General features: G+C 25.2%; 1 protein-coding gene across 1 annotated transcript; it reads right to left on the bottom strand.

Moving 5' to 3' along the window:
- Positions 1-6,570: 6,570 nt before the first annotated feature.
- Positions 6,571-24,421, bottom strand: LOC129981881 (formimidoyltransferase-cyclodeaminase-like). Its single transcript, XM_056092920.1, has 13 exons — positions 23,910-24,421; positions 22,843-23,026; positions 21,457-21,585; positions 21,284-21,372; positions 18,352-18,531; positions 17,533-17,652; positions 16,762-16,911; positions 16,469-16,657; positions 14,072-14,233; positions 13,518-13,561; positions 13,264-13,402; positions 11,433-11,528; positions 6,571-8,860 (listed from the first exon to the last, which is right to left on the bottom strand). Exons 1-13 carry the CDS (start codon positions 23,964-23,966, stop codon positions 8,774-8,776), a joined length of 1,626 nt encoding a protein of 541 aa, XP_055948895.1. The 5' UTR covers positions 23,967-24,421; the 3' UTR covers positions 6,571-8,773.
- Positions 24,422-26,130: the final 1,709 nt, after the last annotated feature.

Below are 26,130 nucleotides of genomic sequence, written 5' to 3'. Positions count from 1 at the left end.
GCGACAATCCCATCAAGTTGGTAGATAGGCCGCTTTTAACTTCTTCCACCTTAATATCAAGACCCTCCAACAGTACCTTCTGAACTTCACTTGAAAAACATGGAATCTACCGCTACCGTCGCCAAAGCTTTCAAGAAAATATAACGGTCCATTCCTGGCTGCTTCTCGGTACTCGGTTCGTATAAAAAGCCTTTGCATGAAAGGTTCGCTGGCGACGGTGTGAACTCTTTGGAAACATAGAATGTTTTTCATCTATTGTTCTCATCACATTCTTCTTTAGATCCACAGCAAGGCCAAGGCAATTCAAGCTGACAACTCGGGAATAAGCGATTCAAGTCGCGCAGATTCCACCAGTAATAATCTGCAAGAAAATATCAAGCGACTTATAAACAGGCTTTCCCTTCAACTTCTGGACCAAATCACGATGCATTAGTTCCGGTGTCTACCTCATCGAATACGGGATGCCACAATCAGAAACAGACAAATAGCGTCAATTTTTTCCATCATTAAGTGCAGTTGATGATCTTGCACTTAGTTCTCACATCTCAATCCTTCATCAATCGGAAAGCACAGCCTTTGCACAACAAGATGGCTGTAAGTTGACTTTTATACAAACGACACTCTCTCGGTACATGTCTCTCTTTATTGCATTCTAGTTCACTAACTCCCTTTTCGATGATGGTGATCACTCTTTGAACTTCGTTTTTACTTCTTGGACTTGGCTCTTATCGTTTACTTCCTCAATCTCTCCTGCCGTAACTTGACCGCATTTTTTCACTCTTCAGACATCTTTATCTCTTACATCTGTTATTTCCTCTAGTCCAAACAGAATTATCTCGAGCATTTTTTCTTGTTCAACCCGAATTTCCTACAGCATTTTCTCTTGTCCTTTCTTTAAGTCAAGTAGAAACAAAATCAGATCAACGTTCTCAGATATCTTCGCCTGAAATCTTGTCAACACTATACACTTCAAAACCACTATCCTACATCTGACAACAAATGCTACAGTAAATTCCGGAAATCCGTAAAATCGACGGGTTGGTGCAGTGGGTGTATGGCGAAATAATCCAATAGTCTCAATAACAAAGAAAAACGTTTATTCACCATGTAAACATAGCACATGAATAGAAAAACACATCCGAATGTGCACAAAAACTGCACTTACAATATACAGCAGCACACACACAGCATATCGATCAGCACAAAGAACTCCACTGGAGGAGAGATCTCATACGATTATCTGTCTCCCAAATGTCTGCGAATCTCCACCGTCTACTCGCTTTAGCTGATCTTGACTTTCGTCAATTCATTCATTTATATGTATGTATTCAATCATTTTATTAAAATTAATAATTAGCTGATCAAATGTTATCACATAATAAAAACAACATAAAACTGAATTTTAACAAACTCTTGAGGGGGAAAAAAAAAAACAACAATTAATTGCAATATACATAAAATTGTTTCTTAATGTTAAAGAATTTTTTTTGTGTGTGTGAACAATATCTAAATTTATTTGGATAAAACAAAATATCTTTATTATATCCTTAAAAAATGATTCAGAAAATTTTTTATTATACATTTTCCATTTTTTTCCTCCTTTGTCACAAAAATAGAATACACAAATATTCATGATTCATATACATTATATATATCATGATTCATGAATATATCAAATATATATCTGCAGTTATAAATGATTGTCAATGATTCAAAAGAAGCATTTCATCATAATATTTTTTAAATATAGATTTTTGATAAGGATCACAATTTGTAATTTTAGACTATTTCAAACAGTTATCTCTTAATGTTTTTTTTTAATGGAATGTAATATTTTCATTTAATCATATAAAAAACAATATCTTCCAATAATCTATATAATATACATTTAAACTTGAATCATAAAGTTAGGGCCTCATCTCCACTATTTAGAATCATATTAAAATTAATACAATACCGAATATTTTTTAAAAATTTTTAGAGCAGTCATTATAGGAAAATTATTGTTTTATTTCATTATAATATTTTTTTAAATTAATTTTGATATAGATCATTGATTTATATGAAAGTGCATACACATAAAATGAGAATTTAATATGGTTTTCTTTCAAACTATATTCAAACAAAATATGAAATTGAATAAAAAGTTTTTTTAAAGCTAAATATGGATATTACATGTATCGAATTTCAGCATTAAAAATATGTAAAAAAAAAAATCGGAATTGACTTTTTAAAAATTTTTTCAAGAATTTGGTTTAAATAATTAGCATATACAGTTTGAAATTTCAGTAATTTTATTAATAAAATCACAGGTAATTATAAATGATGACTAGCAATAACAAATGTTACCTGCAAAAATACATTTAAAAATGCTTTTAATGTTGTTCAAAATTATTGTCAAGAAAAGTTAATTCCATTTGATTCAATTCACAATAAATTCAATCTAATACATTTATTTTCATATTGTTTATTTAGTTTCATTACATATTTAAACAAAAACATTAAACACTAAGTAAAATTATAGTTCAGAGTAATTTCAATCAATGATTTACAGATAAATGCAGAAATTATTATTGCTTTTATTCTACATAATTCCAATATTGCATATAAACAGTTTCTCAAGTTAAAAAAAAAAATCATGGTAGTATAAAAGAACAATAAATTTATATGTGCAAATAATTAGCTCTAATATAAGATTCAACAGCTGCCTACAAAAAGAGCCCACTGACCTATTAAGAGTTCAGTAAAAACTATTGCTATTATGCACAACGGAATAAATTACAATGGTATGGGAGTCTGCTTAAAATAGGCACAATACTTGAAATTTGAAAGAAATATCATGGAAGACTATTCACATACAAGTTAATGGAGTCAATTCAATTGAGAAATAAAGCTATTTTAAAATATTCACAACTGTCATCTAACATTTTACAAAATGCTTTGTCTCTGCTTTAACACTTTTAGTGAAAAAATTGTTTGGTTCTTGCAACGTAAATGCAAACTTGATTGTTATACAATGATAGTTTATAAGTTTTTATCAAATAATCTTGCATTATAATGTATTCTTTTAAAAATGAACAGGTTGTTCTAAAAAAAAAGAAAAAAACAGATTGTGTACCTGTTTATTAAGTTAAAAAAAATCTTTAAAACTGAAGTATAACTAACTAAATATACTATGCATTCAGTAAATATCATGAAGATTTGGATTAGAATAATAATTCATATAATATTAACACATATAAAAACATTAAAATTAATTATTAATTAATAAAACAACAACAAAAAGAAATCAATTCTCAGGGCAGAGGTTTCCAAACTATGGTTTACATACACTGAGAGTGCATGACAGACCAATTTGAGGTGCAAATAAAGAGACAGAAGAACCTGGTATTGAAGAAGAAAACATTCAATACCTTTCAGGAACACAGAACTCGTCGAATGAATATTTTTATCTTTTCTATATATTCAAAAGAAATAATTTTTTTGTTTGAACAAATTGATACATAGGATTGGTGGACGATATTCAAAAAGACTAATCAAGAGATAAAAGAGGAAATAATGGTGGGAAGTGACTACCCTAAGAAATAATATAATTCTTGTTCTTATAATAAGAAAACACAAAGAAAAAGATTTTTTTAATTATTATTATTAAGATTTCAAGCTGCAGCTACATTATAAAATTCAGTTGGCAATGTGAACAATGTATATCACACAAACTTGAATTGACTCCACTCCATTTATAAAGACTAAATATGGAACTACGAATTTTTTTCACTTGTGTGATTTGGAATATTTTTAAGTAAAACATTAAAGAAAGCTTTAATGCTATCTCTATAAAACCTGAAAATTCTTATATTTGGGAAGGGAAGGCACTTATACACATATTCTATGTAATGGACCTGTTCTAAGTTGAGCACATACAACATTGTGACTATCAAGTTAAAATTCTATGGAAAGCGACAGCCATTACTCATGATTGACAAGCGATATTATATATTTTGATTCTTAAGTGAATGTCGAGATAATGGCAGTCCTAGAAATAAAAACGGTTTCACTGAACTATAAAACATATACAGTATAAAAATTAGAACAAAATAAGTCACATAGATTAGGAATCATATTGAAATTCCTAAAATTTCTTTTCTAATGTTAAAATCTAATAATTGAGATTAAGAAGTTTGTGCAGTGTACTTAATGTGTTCAATGTGAACTTAATATTTAAATGGGAAATGAGCTGTGATTGGCAGGATGTCATTATACTAAACAGCATAGTAAAACTTAGAACAGATTGTGCTTCCAATAAAGAATGAATGAGCATTTCCAAACAGGTGGAAATGAGTAACAAACAAAAAATGATATAGAAACATATTTATACATATTATTAAAATAACTAATTGACAAATCAGTGCATTGTTGAGATTGAAGATTATCTGAAATTCCGATAAATTACAGATACTATACCATTTTTCTAAACACATTTTTTTTAACAAAACTTGATATAAATTTCAACAGTTTCAATATTTCTCCTATTGGAATAAAGAAAGTAGTTATTTGAACTCCCTATCATCAGCTATTGTTACTTACAAAAAATTATTAAAGAAAACTTCAATCACAAATTAGAAAAGAATTGTTTTAAAATAATTAGTGGATATTTTTTTTTTGGAAAAAAACATCAATCTATTGCTTATTATGTCATACCTGTATGTGTAGTCCTATTATATACTCACAGTCCTACTATAAAATAAAAATGGCCAAAAATAATTTTGTATCTGCCTGTATTTTTTTCTTTTGGCCATATTGCTGAGTATTTACAGTTGGCATGCGAATAAATACTGCATATAACAGTGAGTTTACTGTAGTTAGAATACTGTTTCTGCCGGAAAACATAATTCTATATACAGAATTACATTTGAAAAGTATATTTCATAATCTCCAATTCTCTTGTTAATAAGTTGCCACTAAAAAAATAAATTAATAAGAAAACCTAAATTTTTGATTGTCAAAAAATGAAAAAAAAAGAAAAGAAAAGAGAGAAATATTGGCCACTGTTTTTGTTAACTTCAGATTTAAATAAACATCAAATACACATCAGATTTAAATAAAAATCAAAATTTTATGTTTTTATTGCTAAAAAAAAGATGCAGTAAAACACAAATTATTTTATAACACTTTTTATCAATGCTAAATTTCCAATCATATAAGTGGATTAAAAAATATAATTATTGGAATTTCTTTTATTTTCGACAATGAAATTAAAGCACACAAGATTTTTTGAAACTAGCTCAAAACGTCCTTCATTTCAGCTTAAGTTTTGAATAAACTAATTTTTGAGTTAAAGAATAACAATTAAACAAATTTCTTTCAAGAAAATGAATTAATTTTCATCTTAACTTTTATGTTCGACTATTTTTACAAATTGCTCTAAAAATTTGTAAATGGTAATTTATTTATAGGCAAAAAAATACAAATTTTTTTTTCTTTTCTTTTCTTCTTTTTTGCATAAAAGATTTGCTCTGGTAAATTGTACATTTGATACTACTTATTACCTTTCATAAAATAATCAATAATTTATAAGAAAAAGGTATAAGTTTCAATACCAGATATAGAAAAGTTTCAATATTTATAGATCAGAGTCAACCTAATACCAGTATCTCAAAAAAATTGTTAATCATTAGAAATTTATTGTAAACACATATAAGCTAGCTGATTTCTATTATAATTAATTTTATCACATAATAACTACTATTTTATGATTTATAACTGAATATTTTAAAAATCTTGTTCGCATAAAGAAACGGTTAAAACTTTAATTGATAACTGAGCACTGCAATCTACAGTAAAGCATCATTTATACATCAATTATATTTTTCAAAGCTCCAACTCATCCTAATACATAACCATTGTACAAGTAAAGTACATCATTGTTGGCATTGAAGAAGACATGAGTGGCCTGAAAGCAAAAGTCATTTTCAATGATTTGATACCACTTCTGAATTATTTACAATCGATAAATTAAAAGAGATAAATTAATCGATGCTAACTTAAGTGATAATAAAGAATTTCTTCCACTTTTCTTTAATGATTCTATGGACTTCTTCAAAAACAACAAACTTTGTTTGCTAAAATTTTCATGAATTTAAAAAAATTTAATGAAATTAATTCAATTTACTGTTTTGTATTTAATTCTCACTGACAAACACAATATCAGATAATGATTGATAATTCTTTATAATTAACTGCTTATCTGCATGCATATAAATTGAATAATATATATATAATTAATACTTATTACATACAATGACTGTATGATCTGTTATGATAAATGTTTAATTACTATTTCCAATAATAGTACTAAAATATAATAATAATATACTAGAACTAAAAAACTTTAAAATTATTGTTTTTAAATGAATTGATACTATAATAGAATTAGATTTAAAATTATCAACATTATTTATTAAAATTTCGATTATATGTCCCATGATATATATATAAACATTGCTTTATTATATATCATAAGAATATTTTCTGAATAAATGTAGTACAAATCTACATACTGTAAACCATTTATTTAAAATTTTACAAATTGTATTTATATCTGTGATGTAACCTAGAAATATCTTAATAATTAAGTAGTGAGAACTATATCTATAATTGTTGAGATAGATCAACTATATCTGAGAAAAAAGCTAAGATAATTACTTCTACAGCTAATTTGTAGCTCAAATTTTCCAAAGCAAACTGTTTTTTTCCCTCATTCTTTCTTTTCCCTCAAATTGTTAAAAATATAATGTTATAAATCATAAATGAATTCTGAGAATGAGAATGCAAGGAAGAAGTTATAAAAATGATAATTTGTAAAAATAAGCAAGTATTTAAGGCTTATTTTAGCAAAATATATAAAAACTATAAAGCATTTTTAAAACAAACCATATGCTTTAAAAATGAAAATCGATATAAATAATATTAATATTTTAAAAAGATTATTATTTCTAAAAATTCATGCCATATTCATAAAACAATAAAGTAATTTAAAACAGTTTTCAAAACTACCATTAATACTTGTTGTTGAAGTGAATAATCTCAGATATAAAAAGTTTGAGTATCACACATGGTGAAATTTTCTGCTTGAATAGCATAACAAATTTTTGAGCATCAATGTGAAATAAATTGAGCGTAGTGTGTGATTATTATTTTGCAAAAATGTTGCAGTTAGGTTGTTTTCAGTGCCACTAGATGGATACTCTTCTTCTTATAAATTGTATAGAACATACAAAACATAAAGCAAATGATGCTATACCTAAAAAAATTATGAATGAAATAAGCTCTCTTATCAGAAAGGTTTTCAAATAATATTGTTACCTTTCTGATATTTCTATATAAAAAAAAAGTACTTTGTCTAGGCAAATCACAAAACATTCCCAAAAGAGATCATTCCTTTATATTCTACAGTGATTAAGGAACTATTACATTCAATCTTTATTAAAAATTTTAATTAATAAATACAGAACTTTTAATCAAAAAATAAAGAAAATATTTGATTGAATGAATAATATATAACATCATTTTTTACATTCTTGTAAAAAAATTCATTAATATAATGGAAAATCATAAAAAAAAGTATTACTTTTAGAAAATTAGTGAAATAATTTTTTGTACTTATGATAATTTTTTAATCCCCTAAATAGTTGCTTTACACTGATTTTATTTCATTCATTACTTGCCGTTTGCTATAAATAAAAATTTTCCTTACATTTTATTCTTTTTTCTTCATGAAAGCAAGGTAAATTATAATTGAAAAGTTTAACTGATTTAATGATTAAATAAAAGGAAACACTCACAATGTAGAAAATGATGTTGAAAAGCTAATTAAAAAATATTTAATAAAAAATCCATCTAAAGTTAAATGGGCTGAAATAATTTAGGCTTTAGTTCAAAATATAAACACAATTTTGTAAATAACAGTATATATAAAAATCTGGTATTTTTTTAATGATATTATTTCATCTCATAACTTAAAAGACAATTGAAAAAAAAAAAAATAGTCTTTCCAATAAAATTCAAAATGCAGCATTTTAGAAATGAGTTGCTTTAATATTGCATTGTTAGACATATGATTCTCATGAAAATTCCCCAAACTGTTTTATTATGAAAACTCAGAAATTTTTCAACAAAAAAAAAATTATTTTACGAAAATAAATTTACTTCTTCTGTTCAACATTAGTAACATTATTTCTCTATTCACATAGAGGAAAAACAATTCATATAGTTAAAATAAATGCATAATTTTTTCTAGCAAAAATTGTCTGAGTTGACATTGGGAGAATTATGCATCATCTAAGTCAAAACAGAAAAATAAAAATTTTTTACAATGGTATTGGAAGCATTCAGGGATTATATTACTCAATATAAACCCTTCAGATATATTATTGGCACATGAACACTTTCTTGTGCTAGTTTAACCGAAGCAAGGCATTTGATTTTAATTACAAAATTATATTTATGTAAAAAAAAAAAAAAAGAGGTAATTAATTTCAAATTTTGAAATTTTAAAAGATCAATATTGATATTAAAATATAAAATTAATGACGATATATTTACAATGATAAAATAATTATAAGAGCAAAAAAAAAAAAAAAAAAGTAAAATATTTAAAATTACAACCTTAGATTACAAAACATTTTAAAATATAAACATGAAAACAAAATATATACTCTTAAAATATAACTTCAATATAAATGATGTGCATGGTTATTTGAATAATCAGTCATATTCATGCTCTTCTTTCTTGTAAAATCAACAAAGTTTCTTGACAGCCTTTTTCAGCCAAAGTGCGATACTCTTCTATTTCATTTAAAATCTGTAAAAAATATAAGAAAGGCATGATGTTATAATTCTATAGTTTTCTTAATTAATTTGAAATTAAATCATAAAAAAACAAATTTTAGAAATTTTTAAATAAGCCATAATACAGAAAATTTGCAATAAGTTTTTAGCTGAAATATACATTCTGATTGATTCATTGAGATTATTTAAAAATATACATTTAGGTGATAATTCTTAACAATATTTTTACATATAATTTAAAGCAGAAATAAGGAATTAATTAAAAAAATAAACAAAGCATGCAGGCTAATAGAGATTTTTTTTGTAAAAACAGATTCTTATAAATAATTATTTTCAAAAATATTATGAATAATTTTAACTACTATGATAAACTTTCTAAAAAACAGCACTGTAAATTTTTAGCATTGAAAATCCTTTTTTCCCAATTGAAAAATTTTCAAAATCCCAAAAGCAAAAAATAACTAAAAAAATTAAATATTATTTAATAATTAAAAGAAAACAGAAGTTAAAATAACCATTAATCCAATTTTAATAAGCTCTTTTCTGACAATTTTTTAGAATAGTGTTAAGAGAAGGGAAAAGGCTCTATGGTTACTTTAATATATACATATATATAAAGATTTAAATTTTTAAATAATATGAAATTTATTTTTATGCAATATTTAATACTTTTGGAAGTTATCCAGGAAAACACCAAAATTCTGTCTAATTTTTAAATAATTAATTTTCTAGTAAAATTTTTTTTAAAGCTTGCTCTAAGAAACACCTTGCAAAATTTATGTATGGCTAATTTCATAGTTGTAATCAAATGGTCTGGCCTGTAGACTGTCAATGCACACACACATACATTAATTTTTATTAGTAGTAGAGAAAATCTACACATTATATATTAGTCGTTTTTAACAACCATCTGGTTCACCTAAGTTATTAGTTATATTTAATTTCATTTCAATCATTTAAGACTTCATATCAATAAAATGCCATGTTTGCTAAATAGTCTGATATTAAAACTGAGTTTGTTAAAAAAATTTTTTATGATTTATTCATTGTATGAAACTTTCTAATGGAGACAAGTTCCATGACATCATAGAGCTATTAAAAATGTGGTTCATCTGTCTTATAATTTTTGCAGTATTATAATTTCACATTGTTACTCATCTTGTAAACAACACATATATTAAACAAAATCTTTTTTCTTTAGCTTTCGGCAATTCAAAAATGTAATATATTGTTGGAAATTAGAAAAAAAAAAAAAAAAAAAAAATTAATTGCCAAAATCTTTTTAAAAAATTGTACATATTAAAAATTAGTATTGAAAAGATAATTTTTAACTTTAAAATGATGCAAAAATAATTTTTGTGCTGCAATATTTTTATGTTATTTTAGAAAAACATTAAAAAATTTCAATTAATTTTTTATTAATTAAGAGTTTAAAAAATGGCTCAAAGGTATACATTCCCACACCTTCAAGTATATATATATATATATATACACACACAGATGTAAACATATTTTAGCAGTAGCGTGGCCAAATAGAAGAAACTTTTGAAATTTTAACTTTGATCACAGGATTTCATCATAGGAGGCATATTATGTACAAGGAAGAAACGATAAGATTCAGCAGTCTACATCGCGATACAAGAGCAAAACAGCCAGACGGTAAGTATAGTTAGAAAAGAGACGATGATAAAACTGATACCAGTTTACATCGTGATACAAGTGCAAAAGAGACCAAAATTTTTCCTTCAATCATTTTACTATGGCATTTTGATAGGGATTTCGTTGACACATGTACTCTTAGGAAAGGGAAATCTAGGTATCTTTAAAAGAATGTGTTATATATTAAGGACTTTTATCCCTTCGCTCTGAGAGAGACAACCTACTAAAATGAGCAATTTTATGGACTGCATGTAAAATTTATTAAATAAAAAAGTGAGAATTGGATCAGAAATTAAGAGAACCTTTTAGAATGAAATTAATATGTGCTAAATTAAGATAAAAATTAGGAAATTAATTAAGACGTAAATTAGATTAAGAAATAACAATACATACATACATATTATATATATATATGCCAAGTTGGATAACTTTAAGTCAAACAATATGACTTGTAGAACACTAACACACACACAATCATCTTTATTATTACTAGTGACAGAGTATTATGTTGTCAAAGCTTGGAGTAAAGTTAACATTGATGGTTGGCAATCATGGAAGATTTCAGTAATGATTTGCTAACTAATATTTTTTTTTCTTTGAAATTAACTAGCTAAAGTTTAAAATATGCATGCAAAATAAACTCATGAGCCATATAATGGCACAATTATTCTAAATGAAATCTTCATAGCCGGTTTTGTACTTTTTATTAATCCACAAACCCTTCTAGAATTTTTTTTTACCCAAAACCATATTCTTGAGCATGACCTTCCTAAAATATTAATCTGTATTTGTCTCTGCAGGAAAACAAGAAAGTGAAATATTTCTGCAAGTTTTGTATGTTCAAATCTTTTTTATGTTAAAATCAAATTTTACAAAAAACACCGGAATTGATTACAATAATTTTTCTTTAGTAAATAAAAACTTACTCCATTTTTATATTTTTCATCTTTAATACCTTCAGCATTAATAATGACATTATAATAGGCACCTAAAACTCCAGTTTCTAAGCACTTTACACCAACCTAAAAAAACAAAATGACTTAAAAACTTACATGATTTACAATAATCTACAATGCATTTCATACAATATGATCTCTATAAAGTGTCTCACAACAACTTTACAGATCTTTAAATAATATCTACAAAGTAGAGAAAAAAAAATCAACTTTTATAATAGAATTAAAACATTTGACTACATAAAAAAAGAAGAAGAAAAAAAACATGGACAACTTAAACCTATAAGTCTATCAATCACAATCAATGAAAAAGTTAATAGAAAAGAACATCAAAATTGGAAAAATAAATTAATGATTTTACTTCTAACAATATTCATTAATCTAAAGTCAGTACCAAATGAGATTCAATAATCACAATAAATAAAAATAGCAATAAAAGCTTATCATCAACCAGTAAAATTCAAATTATTAAGGAAGTCCTAAAATTAAATGTATTCAAGCCATACTTTGTAAACTGTGAGTCAAGTCACATTAAAAAAAAGAACTTAGGTCACAATTCTTCAATATTTACAAAAAAAAAGGGGGGGGGGAGAGAACAGCAAGAAACATCCTACCTCAAAAAAACATCAAAATTTTCTAAATTGAATTATTTTTAGTTTTAATTAATGTTTCATTTTTTATATCTCAACTTTGGGGTTATAAGAAGAATTTTCTGATTAAAAAAAAAGGGGGGGGGGGACCATGAATTTTTTTTTTTGTTGTTGTTCTTTAGCAATGCCATACAAGTACACCAATTAAAAAATACTTGATTAAAAGGAAACTGCTGGTTTGTTTAACAGACAATAAATGTAAATGTATGGTATTAAAAAAATCTAAAATCTCTTAATAAGTAGCAAAAACATATTTAAAATTAGGAAAGTTTATGTCCCAAATTCATGCTTTTGTTTTATGAAAGCAAAAATTTACATATAAGATGATGGAATAGGAATGGAAAGTTTTAGAATTACAAACAATTTGTGATATTTAGACCTGTAATTCAATCTTATAAAAGCAACATATTCTTTTCCAAAACATATACATGAGCTTAAATATAATAATTTATGCAAATAGAAGATATTATTTCTTGCAAGAAAAAAGATATTCACTTTCAACAAAACTTCAATAAAATTTGTATATGAACTTTTTTTTTTTTTTTTTTTTTTTCCCCTGACAGCAAAGTTAGAAATTATCATACAAAACAACTTCAAAAATTTTGGAGAATGAAATTCCATATGAAGAATTTGAAATGAACTTTCCATAATATTGATACTGTTTTTAAAAAAAGAAAGAAGAAAATAAGTTTTTCAGTCACATCATAACATATTTATAACTGCATTTTGAATATAATAATTTTTTAATTTATAGTAGTTATATATAATAAATACACACAACACAGCAATATGAAAGGAAGAACACAGCAATATTTAAATAGCAGAATATGAAAGAATTACAGTTGTGTAATTTCATTTTTAAAACTTGAGAATAAATATCTTTAAGAGATAAAAATATTCATAAAAGAGGAGAAAAAAAAAACTGCTTCTCAAATAGAAAAATATTAAAATAGCATGAGAACAAAATACAAAAAAGTTATTCTAAATAAATAAATAAATTTATTACAAGAATTTTCAAAAATGTGTAAAATATATATACTAAAAGGTGATTTGTGTATACGCTTCTCAAATATTTATTATAGTAATACTAAAAAATAACATGAAAACTGAAAAAAAAAAACCCTATATGATATATAAACAATAATACATACCTGTAGGTCAGACTTTGTTCCAAAATTAGCTATTGTAGCCAATTCTTTTAAAGAATCCCACAATTTGCTCACAGCTTTAGCAACAGACATTGGCACCGATATAGCTTTTTTCAGACCAGCTTCCAATGCTGTTTCTCTCCTATGAAATGTAAGAAAAAAACAGAGAAATTGAAGTACAAATCTCAAAAAGGACTAATTTCCACAAAGGATCATGAATGATATATTTCAATTAGTAGTTGCATAATTTAACTTACATTACAATATCTTCTGGAGTTTCCTTTGGTAGTTTCAAAGCAGCCTAAAAAGATTTAAACTAAATGAAAAATAGATAAGCTATAATACACTAAACAAAAACATTTGATAAAAAACATTTCAAATGCAAAATTTAACAGATATTTGAATTTTATCAAATACTAAATAGTTAAAAAACAGATTTACTATTTTAATGATATAAAATCATTTATAACAAACCAATGTTCAACATAACTATCTAAACACAGAACAAAATGATCTAAAAAACTATTGTTTTTTTATTGTGTCATTCATTTTTTTTTTTGTTCGCAAAAGCTAAACAAAAAGAAGGGAGGTGGATAGGAAATCAAAATTTTCCTGCAAGTTTTTTCCATTCTAGCATTTTCCAATTATCTTTTAATCCTTTTGTGAATGATATGAAACTGAATTTAAAACTCGATTTTTCCAATGACCATGAAGTTTCACAAAGTTATTAAACAAAATGTAGATTAAGTTTATTAATTAAAGAAAATTTGATAATTGTAAATATATTACAGAGAGTACTGTGATTTCTTACCATGTAATCATTAAATGCATTTGTGTCTGCATCAATGACAGAAAGCAATTCCTTCATAGCCTCATGCATAACAGGAATGATTCTTCGCATCTGTGAATCATACCTTTCCCACTGACGTTTTCCATAAGTCATTTGTCCCACCATGCAGGATAAAGCAGAACCCTACAATAACAACAAAAAGACAAAACCTAATAAGAACTCTATAAAAAGCCATGGCCATAATCATCACATTAGGAAATTGGGGGGAAAAACCCCAGCTAAGTGAATAATGTCTTATATTTCAATACAAAGAGCCATTAAATCCTGTTGAAGATTTAAAAAAAAAATTAAATCGCTAAATATTTTTATAAAACAAATGGCACACAAAAGTTTTTATTGACAATTGCTCATTTCAAAATATTTCAGAATTGAAATCAAAGATTAAAATAAATTTTAAACAATATTATAATTATAATATTCTTCACAAAAAAATGGATATACTATTATTATTTGTACATATTTATTTATTAATTTTGGAACAATGTTTTTCAATGCTGAGAGTTTAGACCGATATAGATAAATTGCAAATTATTTTAAGATAAAGTATAGTTTATCAAATATCACAAACTGGAGGGATAAATTTGTGTTTTATGCTTTGCCACAAGGAAATTCATTTCTTAAATATTTGGAATTTATGTCTAATAAAAATAAATGAAGAATTTGGGGGAAAGATCACATTATTTGCAGAAAATACTGCTGTCTTTGAAATAATAGCTAAATTTATAATTATTTACATTACAATAATAAAAACAATGGCCATTATAAAAATATGACTATTAAGAATATAAAGAAAAACATTAAATGAAAAGAAATTTTCACATATATACTTGGTCTCAGTAACATAACTATATTTAAAAACATAATAATAATAAAAATTAGTGAATAATTTTTGTGTGCCTTATTGATGTAATTAAACACAGAAATGACTATTGTTATAGATTTACAAATAACAGCTTTTTTTTTGGAAATTTATTAAATATAAATGTAATAAAAATTTTTAAATATTACACTTTAAAACATTTACTCTGTCTCATTATTTAATTTAGCTATTTAAATAAGTAATTCGAAGTTAAAAAAACTATATAAATATCTGAATTTTCTTTTTAATTTCCTTTATCAGTTAAAAAAAAAAAAGGAAAAAAATCTTCATTTGCTTCATATCCAGAAATGCTGCAATCTGCATTTCTGGATATATTATACATGTGAGGTGTCCAGAAACTAAGTTCCGTTTTTAATTTCTGCCACATGAGCATGACTCTCAAGATATCATACATTCATTTGCGTTTTTTTTTTTTTTTAACTTGCTGGCAAATAGTAGAAGTTATTTTTAGATCCTAGAGCAATTAAATAAATTGCATGTTCAGAATTTCAAATGTTCAAAAAAAATTGAATATCCTGCCACATGCAAGTTAAGTTCTGTCATCTGCTTTTTTAATGCTAGGAACACAAAACCAATTCCCATTCACAGACAAATTTGTGAAGTTAATCATCAGAAAGCAATGAGTGATTTGTTAGGGTATGAGTGATTTGCTAGGGGTATCCAGGAAACTTAGTTCCTGGATACCCCTAGTGTGTGTGTGTGTGTGTGTGTGTGTGTGTGTGTGTGTGTGTGTGTGTGTGTGTGTGTGTGTGTGTGTGTGTGTATATATATATGTTATCATTAAAATATGAAATTTGTTATCGTATAGAATAACTAGTGAAATTATTCAGTTTAGTAAGGGAATAATCAGGCACTTCATAAAATAACTGATAAATCATCATCAATCATTTCATAAAATACCTATTTATTCTATGACATAAAGAATTTCATACTTTAATAATATCATATATAACATTTTTTTAAATGAATTTAGAAGCAGATGTTTAGTTCTTTAATAACAATGTTTTTCTTTATTATATTATAGAAAAAATTCAAATTTTATCCATTATTAAATTTTTTGTAAGATCTATCAGTAGAAAACAATAATCTAAATAAGAAAACATAAACAAAAAAAGAGGCAGTGAGAAGGAGTTTAACCATATATATTTTTAGAAGGAAATATGCAGATACAATATTTTGAGTGTGTCATGCTTTTAAAATTTAATAGGGAAATAAAAACTCGTGCAACTCAGAAGTTAAAGTTATGTTTGATTTCAAGTGTTTAGAAAATAATTACTTCCAGAACACAGATAAATTAAAATTACAGGTATGTATATGTAATTACACGTAGATATATACAATTCAAAATAAGTTAATAGTATAATTAATGAAATTTTACTAGAATAATTTCATTAATTACATCCAGTTAAATGATTTTTAAATCAATTTTTTTTCAAACAGATATTGGCAATATCAAAATCTAGATTAAAATAAATTACCATAGCAGCTACAGCAGCAGCTACAGAACCTCCACCAGGAGCAGGTGTTCTAGCTGCCACAGTTTTCACAAAATCTTGAACACTCTTGTTTACCAGGGAGCCACTATCATCATCAGGAAGCATATATTCAATAATTCGTTCTTTAGGGTTGAAAGGTCCCAATGAATTCAAACCCAATCTGTTGATTGCCTGTATTGTTTAAAATTAATTGATGATTTATTTATATACATAAAGAATTATAAAATTGTATTATAACATATAACAAAAAGTTATATAATTATACATTAACATACCAAATGTATCTTTTGGTCTTCCTCTAACACGAAGAGATTTTCCTTGTTTATATAGAAATCAGCAACTTGTAGGATTGCCCTCAATGGAACAATGCCAACAATTTGAGACCCAGTCACAGCCAATTTAAGGTCTTTAGCACCTTTACAAACCTTAAAAAAAATTCGTTTTAATAAAAACATATAATAGCCTTGAAAAAAACTTTTTTTTCTAACAATGGTTTTTAATTATAAGTAAAACATGCAAAGTAAAGAAATTGCAGAACAATAAAATACTGAATATTTCAAGAAAAAAGAAAGAAACTAATCTTTCACAATAAATAACAAAACTATGAGGTCCTCATTATAAGGAGGTTGTGAAAGATGAATAATCAATACTTTAGATAAATTTTGCAATGTCGGTAAAAGAAAGCAATTGAGCAATTTATAATGCTTGATTGCTTAAAAAAATTTATTATAAACATAACCAATGTTATTCTTTCCATCTTCTTATCATTAATAAAAGATTCATTTTTCTGTTTTGTTTTAAAGGAAAGGAAAAAAAAAATCTTTCTTAGATGGTATCTAAATTTAATTAATGAGTGAAAACAGTTTAAAAAGCTTAGTTCGAAGGCACATTATACTTCAATGCATAGCAAAGCAATGTTTTTTTCTCTCACACTATAATTATACAAATATAGAGCCATTGGCATGGCTAAAATTTTAAGTACAATTCTTTTAGGCTGCTAATTCAGAATAAACTCAAAACCTTTTTCTTTATGCCTGGAGTCTTACCTCCTCATAAGCAATATGTATAGGAGTCACATCATGATCTGTAAGATTAATAGAAACTTGTGCAATATTCGCTTCATCCAACCACCATCCAATTGCTTGGCATTTTTTTAGCTTTCCTGGCTGTAGGGAAACAAAAATAAGCCTTAAAGCAATCAATATTATTTAAACAATTTCATCAGAAAAATTTACAAAAATAATAAACAAAATACATTGCTATTACAGTTTAACTAACAGAAATAAAAATAATATTCATAATGAGAATTTAGGCACAAATTTATATAGTAGTTATAAAATTAAATTGTATAATTACATAATTTAGATGTACATATTCATATTTATCACAAATATCTAATATTTATTATCAGTAGCTTTGCATTACCTTCAAACTTTTCACAATTATAGCATCTAAATCACTATGAATTAAAAAATAATATTTTTTATTACAACTCAATTCAATTTATACCTGCTAATTAATGTGATGCAATATTTTCAAAGTAGAAAGAATTGTAATTTTGTAACTTGATTTTATATTTATCAGTTTTCTGATCATTAAATTATTATCATATTAATAATATGCTTAAAAAAGCAGGTGAAATAAATGCTTATTCATTTATAATTTAATTTTAAAAATTAGAGTTAACAAATGTTAAGTAATTAAAAAAATGCTGAATACTCAAACATAGTTGAGAATGCTTGATTATGTTCTACTAATACAAAATCAACATTATTCAAATATTTGCTCAATGTATCAAAAAGAAAATAAACCACTAAAATAATAAATCTAATAGAATTTTATACAAAACTTTCTCTCAATGATACCTCTTCTTTGCTTCGTCCTTGTTCTCGAATGTCCAATGCAATCCGATGTGCTTGTTCTTTTGTACCAAGTACATTTACATTATAAGCTATTAGAAACTTCCTAGCACCAGCCATTGTTGCACCCCAGTTGGGAACAAATTCAGCAGGTCCGAAGTCTGGATGCCATTCTGGTTTCACAATCTAAAATGTGTAATACAATGTATTATATATTTCAATGAATACACTTTGAATACAAAACCGTTGAATATTAAAGTGAGCTGACATTAGTAAATAAAATCACTTAAAACTGTTCATGAATAACATTTCATGTGCAGAGACAAATTTTTTTCTTCATAATTCTATGAAAGTGTTTAACATTAACCTTTCAAAAACATCAAATAATTCTTTGAAGCTATACATGCTGAAGAAAATAATAAAAAGAATTATAAGTATACTAATCTTCCTACAATATATGATTCTATTCAGGAAAAATAGAGGTAATTGAAAAACTATTTTATTGATTAGAGTTTGGAGATAGCACAACTAAAACCAAGATATTATTATTACATCTTGCAGATGAAATGATAAAAAATTACTGCACTTTTCTATAACAAATTTAATATTTTTTTACGAGCTGAGCAGTTCCAGTGAGTTCTCAATAGACCAAGCAGGAAAAAGTGCAATTTTTTTTAACTAATTTTGTATTCTATTAGTTGTTATAAATGAGGAACATAGTTTCATTTCATTTATTGTGCTAAAAAAAAAAGTATTATTTCACACCAGCATTTATACTTTAAAATTCTGACAAAGAAAGCATAATTACATGTTTGTATCCTCAGAAGAAAGCATAATTACATATTTGTATCCTCAGAAGAAAGCATAATTTTATTCTAGTATACAGAATAATTTTTTTAATCGATGAATTCAAGAATATAGAGCATGGAATGGCTGAACATATATCAAACTTTTAACACAGATGTTTAAAATTCATGAATGGTGTTGTCTTGTTGACTTTGAAAATTATAGACAAATATTAAATATTGATTCTTTCATTGAACAGATTCACTTAATTAATATATTTGAATGAATTTAAAAAAGAATTAGATATAAAAACACAAAATTTGATAAATTGCAATAAAACAATAATACTCAAAATGTGATAATAATAATATTTAAAATGATTTCTCTTCACAATTAGTATCAATCAAATATCAATTAGCAATAAGATTCTTCTTTGATGTCATTTCTATATGCCAAATAAAATACTGCATTTGGTAAAATGTCTTTTTACTTGTAAACGCTTTATTGCAATTTTTTTTTATAATACTAATAAAAATACATTAGAATTGGTAAATTTTTAACAAAAAAAAAATGTATTCTATATTATTAGAGAGGGAAAAATATGGCCCACAAATAAATGTATTTAAAATGATATCATGAATAAGTTCTGAACAAATAGCAATTCCTTTAATGTCAAACATAAGAATTTTAAATTCCATTCATGCTAACTAGAATTCTTCCAAACAGCAAATAATTAAATTTATATGCAATGAAAATTACAATTTATACCACAAGAATATATATATACTTTTACATCAACTGTATGCCAGCAATTAATCAACAAAAAAAATAATCAAAAATGTCATAATTATTGTAACCAATAATTAATCAGCAAAGATGTTGTGTTAATCATTTGACTATGTTTGCTAATGACTTGCAATTGAGCCTAAAATTCGGCAATGCCATGCATTTAAGCTGAAAGTTCACTAATGGCATGCATATGGTTAAACGAAAGTAACAAAAAATATTTTATCTTTTTTTATCATTTATAAAAGTAAAAGAAAGGTTCAAGAATTAAAAAAAGGAGAGCTGTTTTTCATAAATGAAATGATCAGATTTTGTATTTAAAAAACAAACCAGGTTCTCATTCCTCAAATCTAATTTCAAAAAGATGAAATTCTGAACATTATTATAACAAATCTGTAATCAAAAGGATTGAAACAGCAAGAGAAAAAAAAAAATTCAAAAGAAAAGTGCAACAACTATTTAAACAGTTAAAAAGTTCAGATTGTTTACAATCATTTGACATTAAAAAAAAAAAAACATTTTAATTTAGACCTTTTCAATAGATTTTTAAAATCTTAAGCAAATTATTTAAACACTAAATAATTGAAAAATAGTTTCAAACAAATATATAAATTCCTTATTACCACACAACTACTTTCCTATTTTGTATTTTTTGCCACATTGACTTTCATTAAAATAAAAAATAGTTACATTTAGTGACAGCTAAATGTGAAGCTATTATAGGTTATAAATATTTTTTACAAATGCAGAAGTATTTATAAATTTGTATACACTATTTTTTTTAATTCGAATTTTACTTTTTTTTTTTTGTTGCTCATTTTGATAAATTTTACTGCTTAAATAAGTAAAAAAAATTATGTTGGTAATGAAATTTCAAATAAAGCATTAAGGATAGAAAAACAAAACTTGCTGTTGAGATATTTCAATAGAATGGGTTTTCAAAAATTATAACCCAAAAGTTCACTCAAGATCATGCAGAAAAATATTAGAAGGAAAAAATTTCTTAAGGAGCTGTAGTTCTTTTCTTCATTCGTCAACATTTAAAATAAAAAAAAATCATTGAAAAAAAATTCTTAACTTAAAAGGCATTAGCAATTTTTTAAATAACTATTTTCTATTGGATTTGATTAATTATCTTTGATTAACATTTCATATCCTTATTTATTTTCCATTTTGAGTTTGTAGCATTTTTTAAAGACAAAAAATTAGATTTAAAAAAAGTTTAAGTAGCATTGATATATAATAAACATCAATCAATAAAGTGATGTCAAAATATTTGATATGTACAAAAATATATGATTAATGAAAAAAAACAACAGAGGGATACTTAACAGCCTTGTGAAAACTACAATACTCACTGAAATACCTTTTCAAGAATTCCTTCATATTCCCCAGCTCGTATCTGAGGAACTGTTTTTCTATATTCTTGTTCTGATGCAAAACCATATAAATAGACTAAAATGAATAAAAATACAATTTATGAAAAATATGTTTTATAACTGTCTTTTGTATTTATAAAAAATAAGCAATTTTATATACCTGGAACTTTTAATTCTGCAGATAATTTTTCTGCAAACTTTCTAGCACAAAAAATGCATTCTTCCATTTCTACATTCTGAACTGGAATAAATGGGCATACATCCAAAGCTCCTAACCGAGGATGCTCTCCTAAAATTTGCAGAAATATTATTTAAAAATTTAATAATTGTCATTCTTTTATCCTTTAAATAATAAGTATATTTATTATTAAAAGTAAAGAACATCTTTTTTTTTCCCTTTGAATGATTTAAAATCCCAAAATATATTCTATTATGAATATTATTAAACTGTTTTTTGTAATATAAAATGATGTCAATATGCTTAAAAGGATTTTTTTACACAATTTCTAAATGGAAATATATGATTTGAGAAAGAGACTTATGTGGTCATGTGAATCACAGCAAAAAATTATAAATGAAGATGTCTAATATCAATAACAATACACTTTTAAAATATATACACTGATAATATCTTAGAAATTATTTTAAAATTGTTTAATTAAAAAAGGCCACACAAAATCTCTAAGGAAGAAAAAGATTTGAAAAATTACAATAATTTTTAAAGCCTCAAAATTATATTTTATGCAATAAAGATATGATAGTCATTAAATTATTTTGAATTTCTGGAATCCTCCAAAAATATAATAATATCCCTAAGATTTTTCTACAAACATATTGCCTACATATTTTATTTATAAGTTAAAATAAGAAGTAAATAATAAGTTAAAATAAGAAGTGAATAAGAAGTGCAACTTCATGACCAAATACTACATGTCAATCAATGTTTTATTCATCAAAATTATGTCTTTTGTAATATGAATTTTTCTATAATTCTTAGAATTACCAACAAAAGGCAAATATAATAATCCAATATCATACTTTTTTCACTCAAGTATTTGATGCATTGAATTATTCATTCCAAGTACTAATTAATTAAATTCATAATTAAAAAAGGATAAGAAACAGTGACCTTTTTTTCCAAATACATTATGAGTGTCTGGTCATTTATAAATATTTATTTACTGATTTTTTAATAGCATATTCATTTTGTTTTTATAATATCTTATAGTGAGATTTTTGTAATGATGAGATTTATTTTCTAACTTGCTTTTTCTCTTCATTGTGTATTCACTATTTCCTCATAAAAGTCTAAAATCTAATTTGATTTTTTTTTCTTTTGCATTCAATATGTAAGAAAAATAATATAGATTACCTAGAAAATACCAAAATTTTCTTAGAGAATGCTAAAAATTTTTAAATTAAATATTAAGTTTTAATATGTATTCATTAACAGTATGACCAGATTATTTACTTAAATAAGCTTTATACCAAAAATATATATAATAAATAATAATAATAAATGTATTTATATTAAAAAAACTGAAACCTTTATGCTTGGCCATGTCAATAAGTTTAAATGCAACTCGAGCAGCATTTAATGCACCTTCAATTACTGCATCAGGGTTTCCAACAAAGGTATAAACTGTTCTATTAGTGGAAGGCCCAGGATCAACATCAAGTAAAGAAACTCCATTTGTAGAACGAATAGCTGCTGATATGGCATCTATGATCTTAGAGAGAAAAATATACCAATTTTATTTAAAATAAAGGTAGAATTAATTCAGAAATTGTATTAAAGAAAATTACAGATGAAATATTCATTATTTTTTCAGATAAGAAAAGGAAATGCATAATAAATAATCCCTTTATTCAATAAATTTCTGACATTGTATAGTTTTAAATTCTGTATAGCAAATTATTACTTTATTATTAAAGTAAGATTATATCAAAAAATCATACAAATTTTTGGAATAGGTTTACATCAGATAAAACCACATCAGTATTTTATCTCCTCAATACAAATAAAGCAACAGACTATACAAATTAGCTCCTTTAATGCTTCACTTGCAGCATTCATTTAATCATATATTATTAAAGATATAATTTGCTATAATATAAATTTCTCAAGCATAAAAAATTGCCCAAATTATATGTAACTTTAAAAAAAAGGAAATAAAACTGTCCATTCACATTTAATAACCAGTCTTGAAATAAATGTTCAAAAAATTCTTGATTATTTTACCATATGCAAGATAAATTTTAAACAGTTGCATAATTTGATAAATTATATAAGTATTTATTTTTTATATTGAAAGCCCGAATACTTTCTAAACAAGAAATTAATGTTGTTATGATAAATTGCTTATTTTTTTTATATTTCCTATTTTAATAAAGAACACATGATTATCAATACAATTTCCAATATTTTTTTCAATTAACATATCAGACTCAAAAAAAAAAAAATCAACTGAGATTCATGCAAAATACATTCTTTTTAATTCTATTTCTTACACTTATTTCAGATACAAGTATTTCAGAATTACTAATGTAATTATGTACATTAATTAATGTACATAAAAACTTAATTGCAACATTAATGACACAAAATCTTACTTCTTGATTTTGGCCCTCAGAGAAATTTGGCACACATTCAACAATTTTTGACTTCATGATGTTAAATTATTTTTTGAATGCTTTAAATTAATTTTTCAAGAATACTAGGGACGAATCATAGATCCAGCAATTTGAAGCTTTGTCACTACTCTGCTTCCAAGATGCACAACTTATACGAAATGCTGAAAGTTATATGGCAAGGTCAAGAAAATGATTGCGCTGATATGTTTTCGGAAGATAGTAACTGAGTAAACAACAGTATAGAATGGCACATGTTTCCAATTTAATGGTATTTGATATCATTCGGTTTGGTAAGATATATTTCTCGAATTGATTGTTAAGATATGATTGCGCGGATTATTCCCACGGGTTCTTCAGATTTTTAAAAAAGATTTGGGATAAGATTTTCTATTAATTTCTTCACATATTTGCTTTTAAAAGGCAATATAAGTTATTTCATCTTTCATTTCTAAATAAAATTTATAGTCATAATTCCGCTGTCACGAATCACGCTAAATCGCCAAAAGAACCGCTTTGGCGAGTTTAATTTCTGATTTTCAATCGTCACATGACCTTCTACACCAATCAGAACAATTCAAGATCTTCTCTTTATCGGTTCTGTACTTTGATGGCGGCGCGTATTGATGTTGAAATGTTGGTTTGATTTTTGTTTGCTGTCTGGAATAGTACGATTAAATTCGAAAATGCTAGATATATACTACTTTCTATTTAATGATGAATCTTAATTTATTAAAACCTAATTATTACTATTACCTTACATTTTAGGATATGTAATTCAATTTCACATTAATGCAATATGTTTTTTCAAAATCTGAATTTGAAATTGTATTAATGAAACAAATTCAAAAATCATAAAATACTGACAGTTTTTCGTACTTTTCAGCTGACACTATGGAACAGTGTCTACTGAATCTCAGAGGGGGGGGATTCGTAAATTTGAACATATATATATATATATATATATATATATATATATAATAGCTCAATGAAGTTGATACCGTCTTAAGAGGCTCTTGAAAATGACTGGGCAATTTTTTTATTGATGTGTTAGTGAAAATAATATTTAATATTTTTATTTATTTTATAGAGGAATTCATATAAAAATCTTTTCTCTCTTTCGAAATTGGAAGATAGCAGGTTAAACAGCCGATTTTGCCAAACATATGTCATATATGAGAGTTTGGTAATTAATTTATCGCCATCGAAGTTCTCATACTGGTGTGAGATGGATTTTGGATTGTAAGATTACGGCTCATCTGACACAAACACTTCAGATGTACGAGGTCCATCTAAAATAGCCTCCATCAGTGGCATACCTATATAAAATAGCGCTCAAGGTAAATACCAAAACAGCGTTTCACTTATCTTTCATTTTTTTTTTAATTGCCATTCTTATATTCCCCCAATTTTGTGCCATGGAGGTGGAATATAAAGCAAGCCTAAAAAATTATACATAAAGCATTGTTGTATTAATATGATGTATAGCAGTTGATTAAACCCTCTTATTTAATCACATTGATCTAATAAATTTAATTGAACTAGAAATTATTTCCAAATATGATCTGCAAAAATAGTTTTCACTGTTGAAACTTAAGTCAAATACTTTTTTCATTGTTCCGTCATGTTCTTAAAGAATTTTTCTTCTACTAAAAAAGATAAATCCGTTTCAATAACTTTTTAATAAAGAATTTTAATTTACATTAAAGCAATGAAAAGGTAGCTAATAATGTTATAATTTGCAAATATTAGGTTTTCTTTTTTTTCGCATAAATTAATTTTTGTTTCAGGTCTAAATCTGTTGTAATATTTATTAAGTAAAAATTTTTTTTATTTAAAAGTTTTTTTTTTTTTTTTTTTTTTTTTTTTTTTTGCAAATTTTAAAACTTACAGATATTTTTTACTGGGTGTTTTATAAGCAAATAATAATTCTTCTTATTATAAAAGTTAAGGCATCTGTATCTATTAATCTATTATTTATTTATGCGATGCAAAAAATGTATAATTTGTAATCATTTAATAAACACAATTATTATAAAAATTACAAAATCACTTGTGACTTTAATAGCTAAAATAATAATTTTAATAGTTTTAAAGCTAGATCATTATATATCTCAGACTGATTTATTTGCAAGGATTTAACATTTTTAGATATTATATAATTTATGGTTTTAGCGGACCTCTTCTTGTGCTTCTTGTCATG

Source organism: Argiope bruennichi, chromosome 8 (genome assembly GCF_947563725.1).
Source record: "Argiope bruennichi chromosome 8, qqArgBrue1.1, whole genome shotgun sequence".
Classification (NCBI taxonomy): domain Eukaryota; kingdom Metazoa; phylum Arthropoda; class Arachnida; order Araneae; family Araneidae; genus Argiope; species Argiope bruennichi.
The sequence above is the reverse complement of the archived record's forward strand: the minus strand, read 5'-3'. Positions and strand labels throughout refer to the sequence as shown.

Coding starts and splice junctions, on each gene's coding strand:
- LOC129981881 (XM_056092920.1), bottom strand. CDS start 23,966: ATGAAGTCAAAAATTGTTGAATGTGTGCCAAATTTCTCTGAGGGCCAA. Junction 16,658..16,761: donor AAGACCAAAAGATACATTTG/GTATGTTAATGT, acceptor TAAACAATACAG/GCAATCAACAGATTGGGTTT. Junction 14,234..16,468: donor CTGCTGCTGTAGCTGCTATG/GTAATTTATTTT, acceptor TTGTTATTGTAG/GGTTCTGCTTTATCCTGCAT.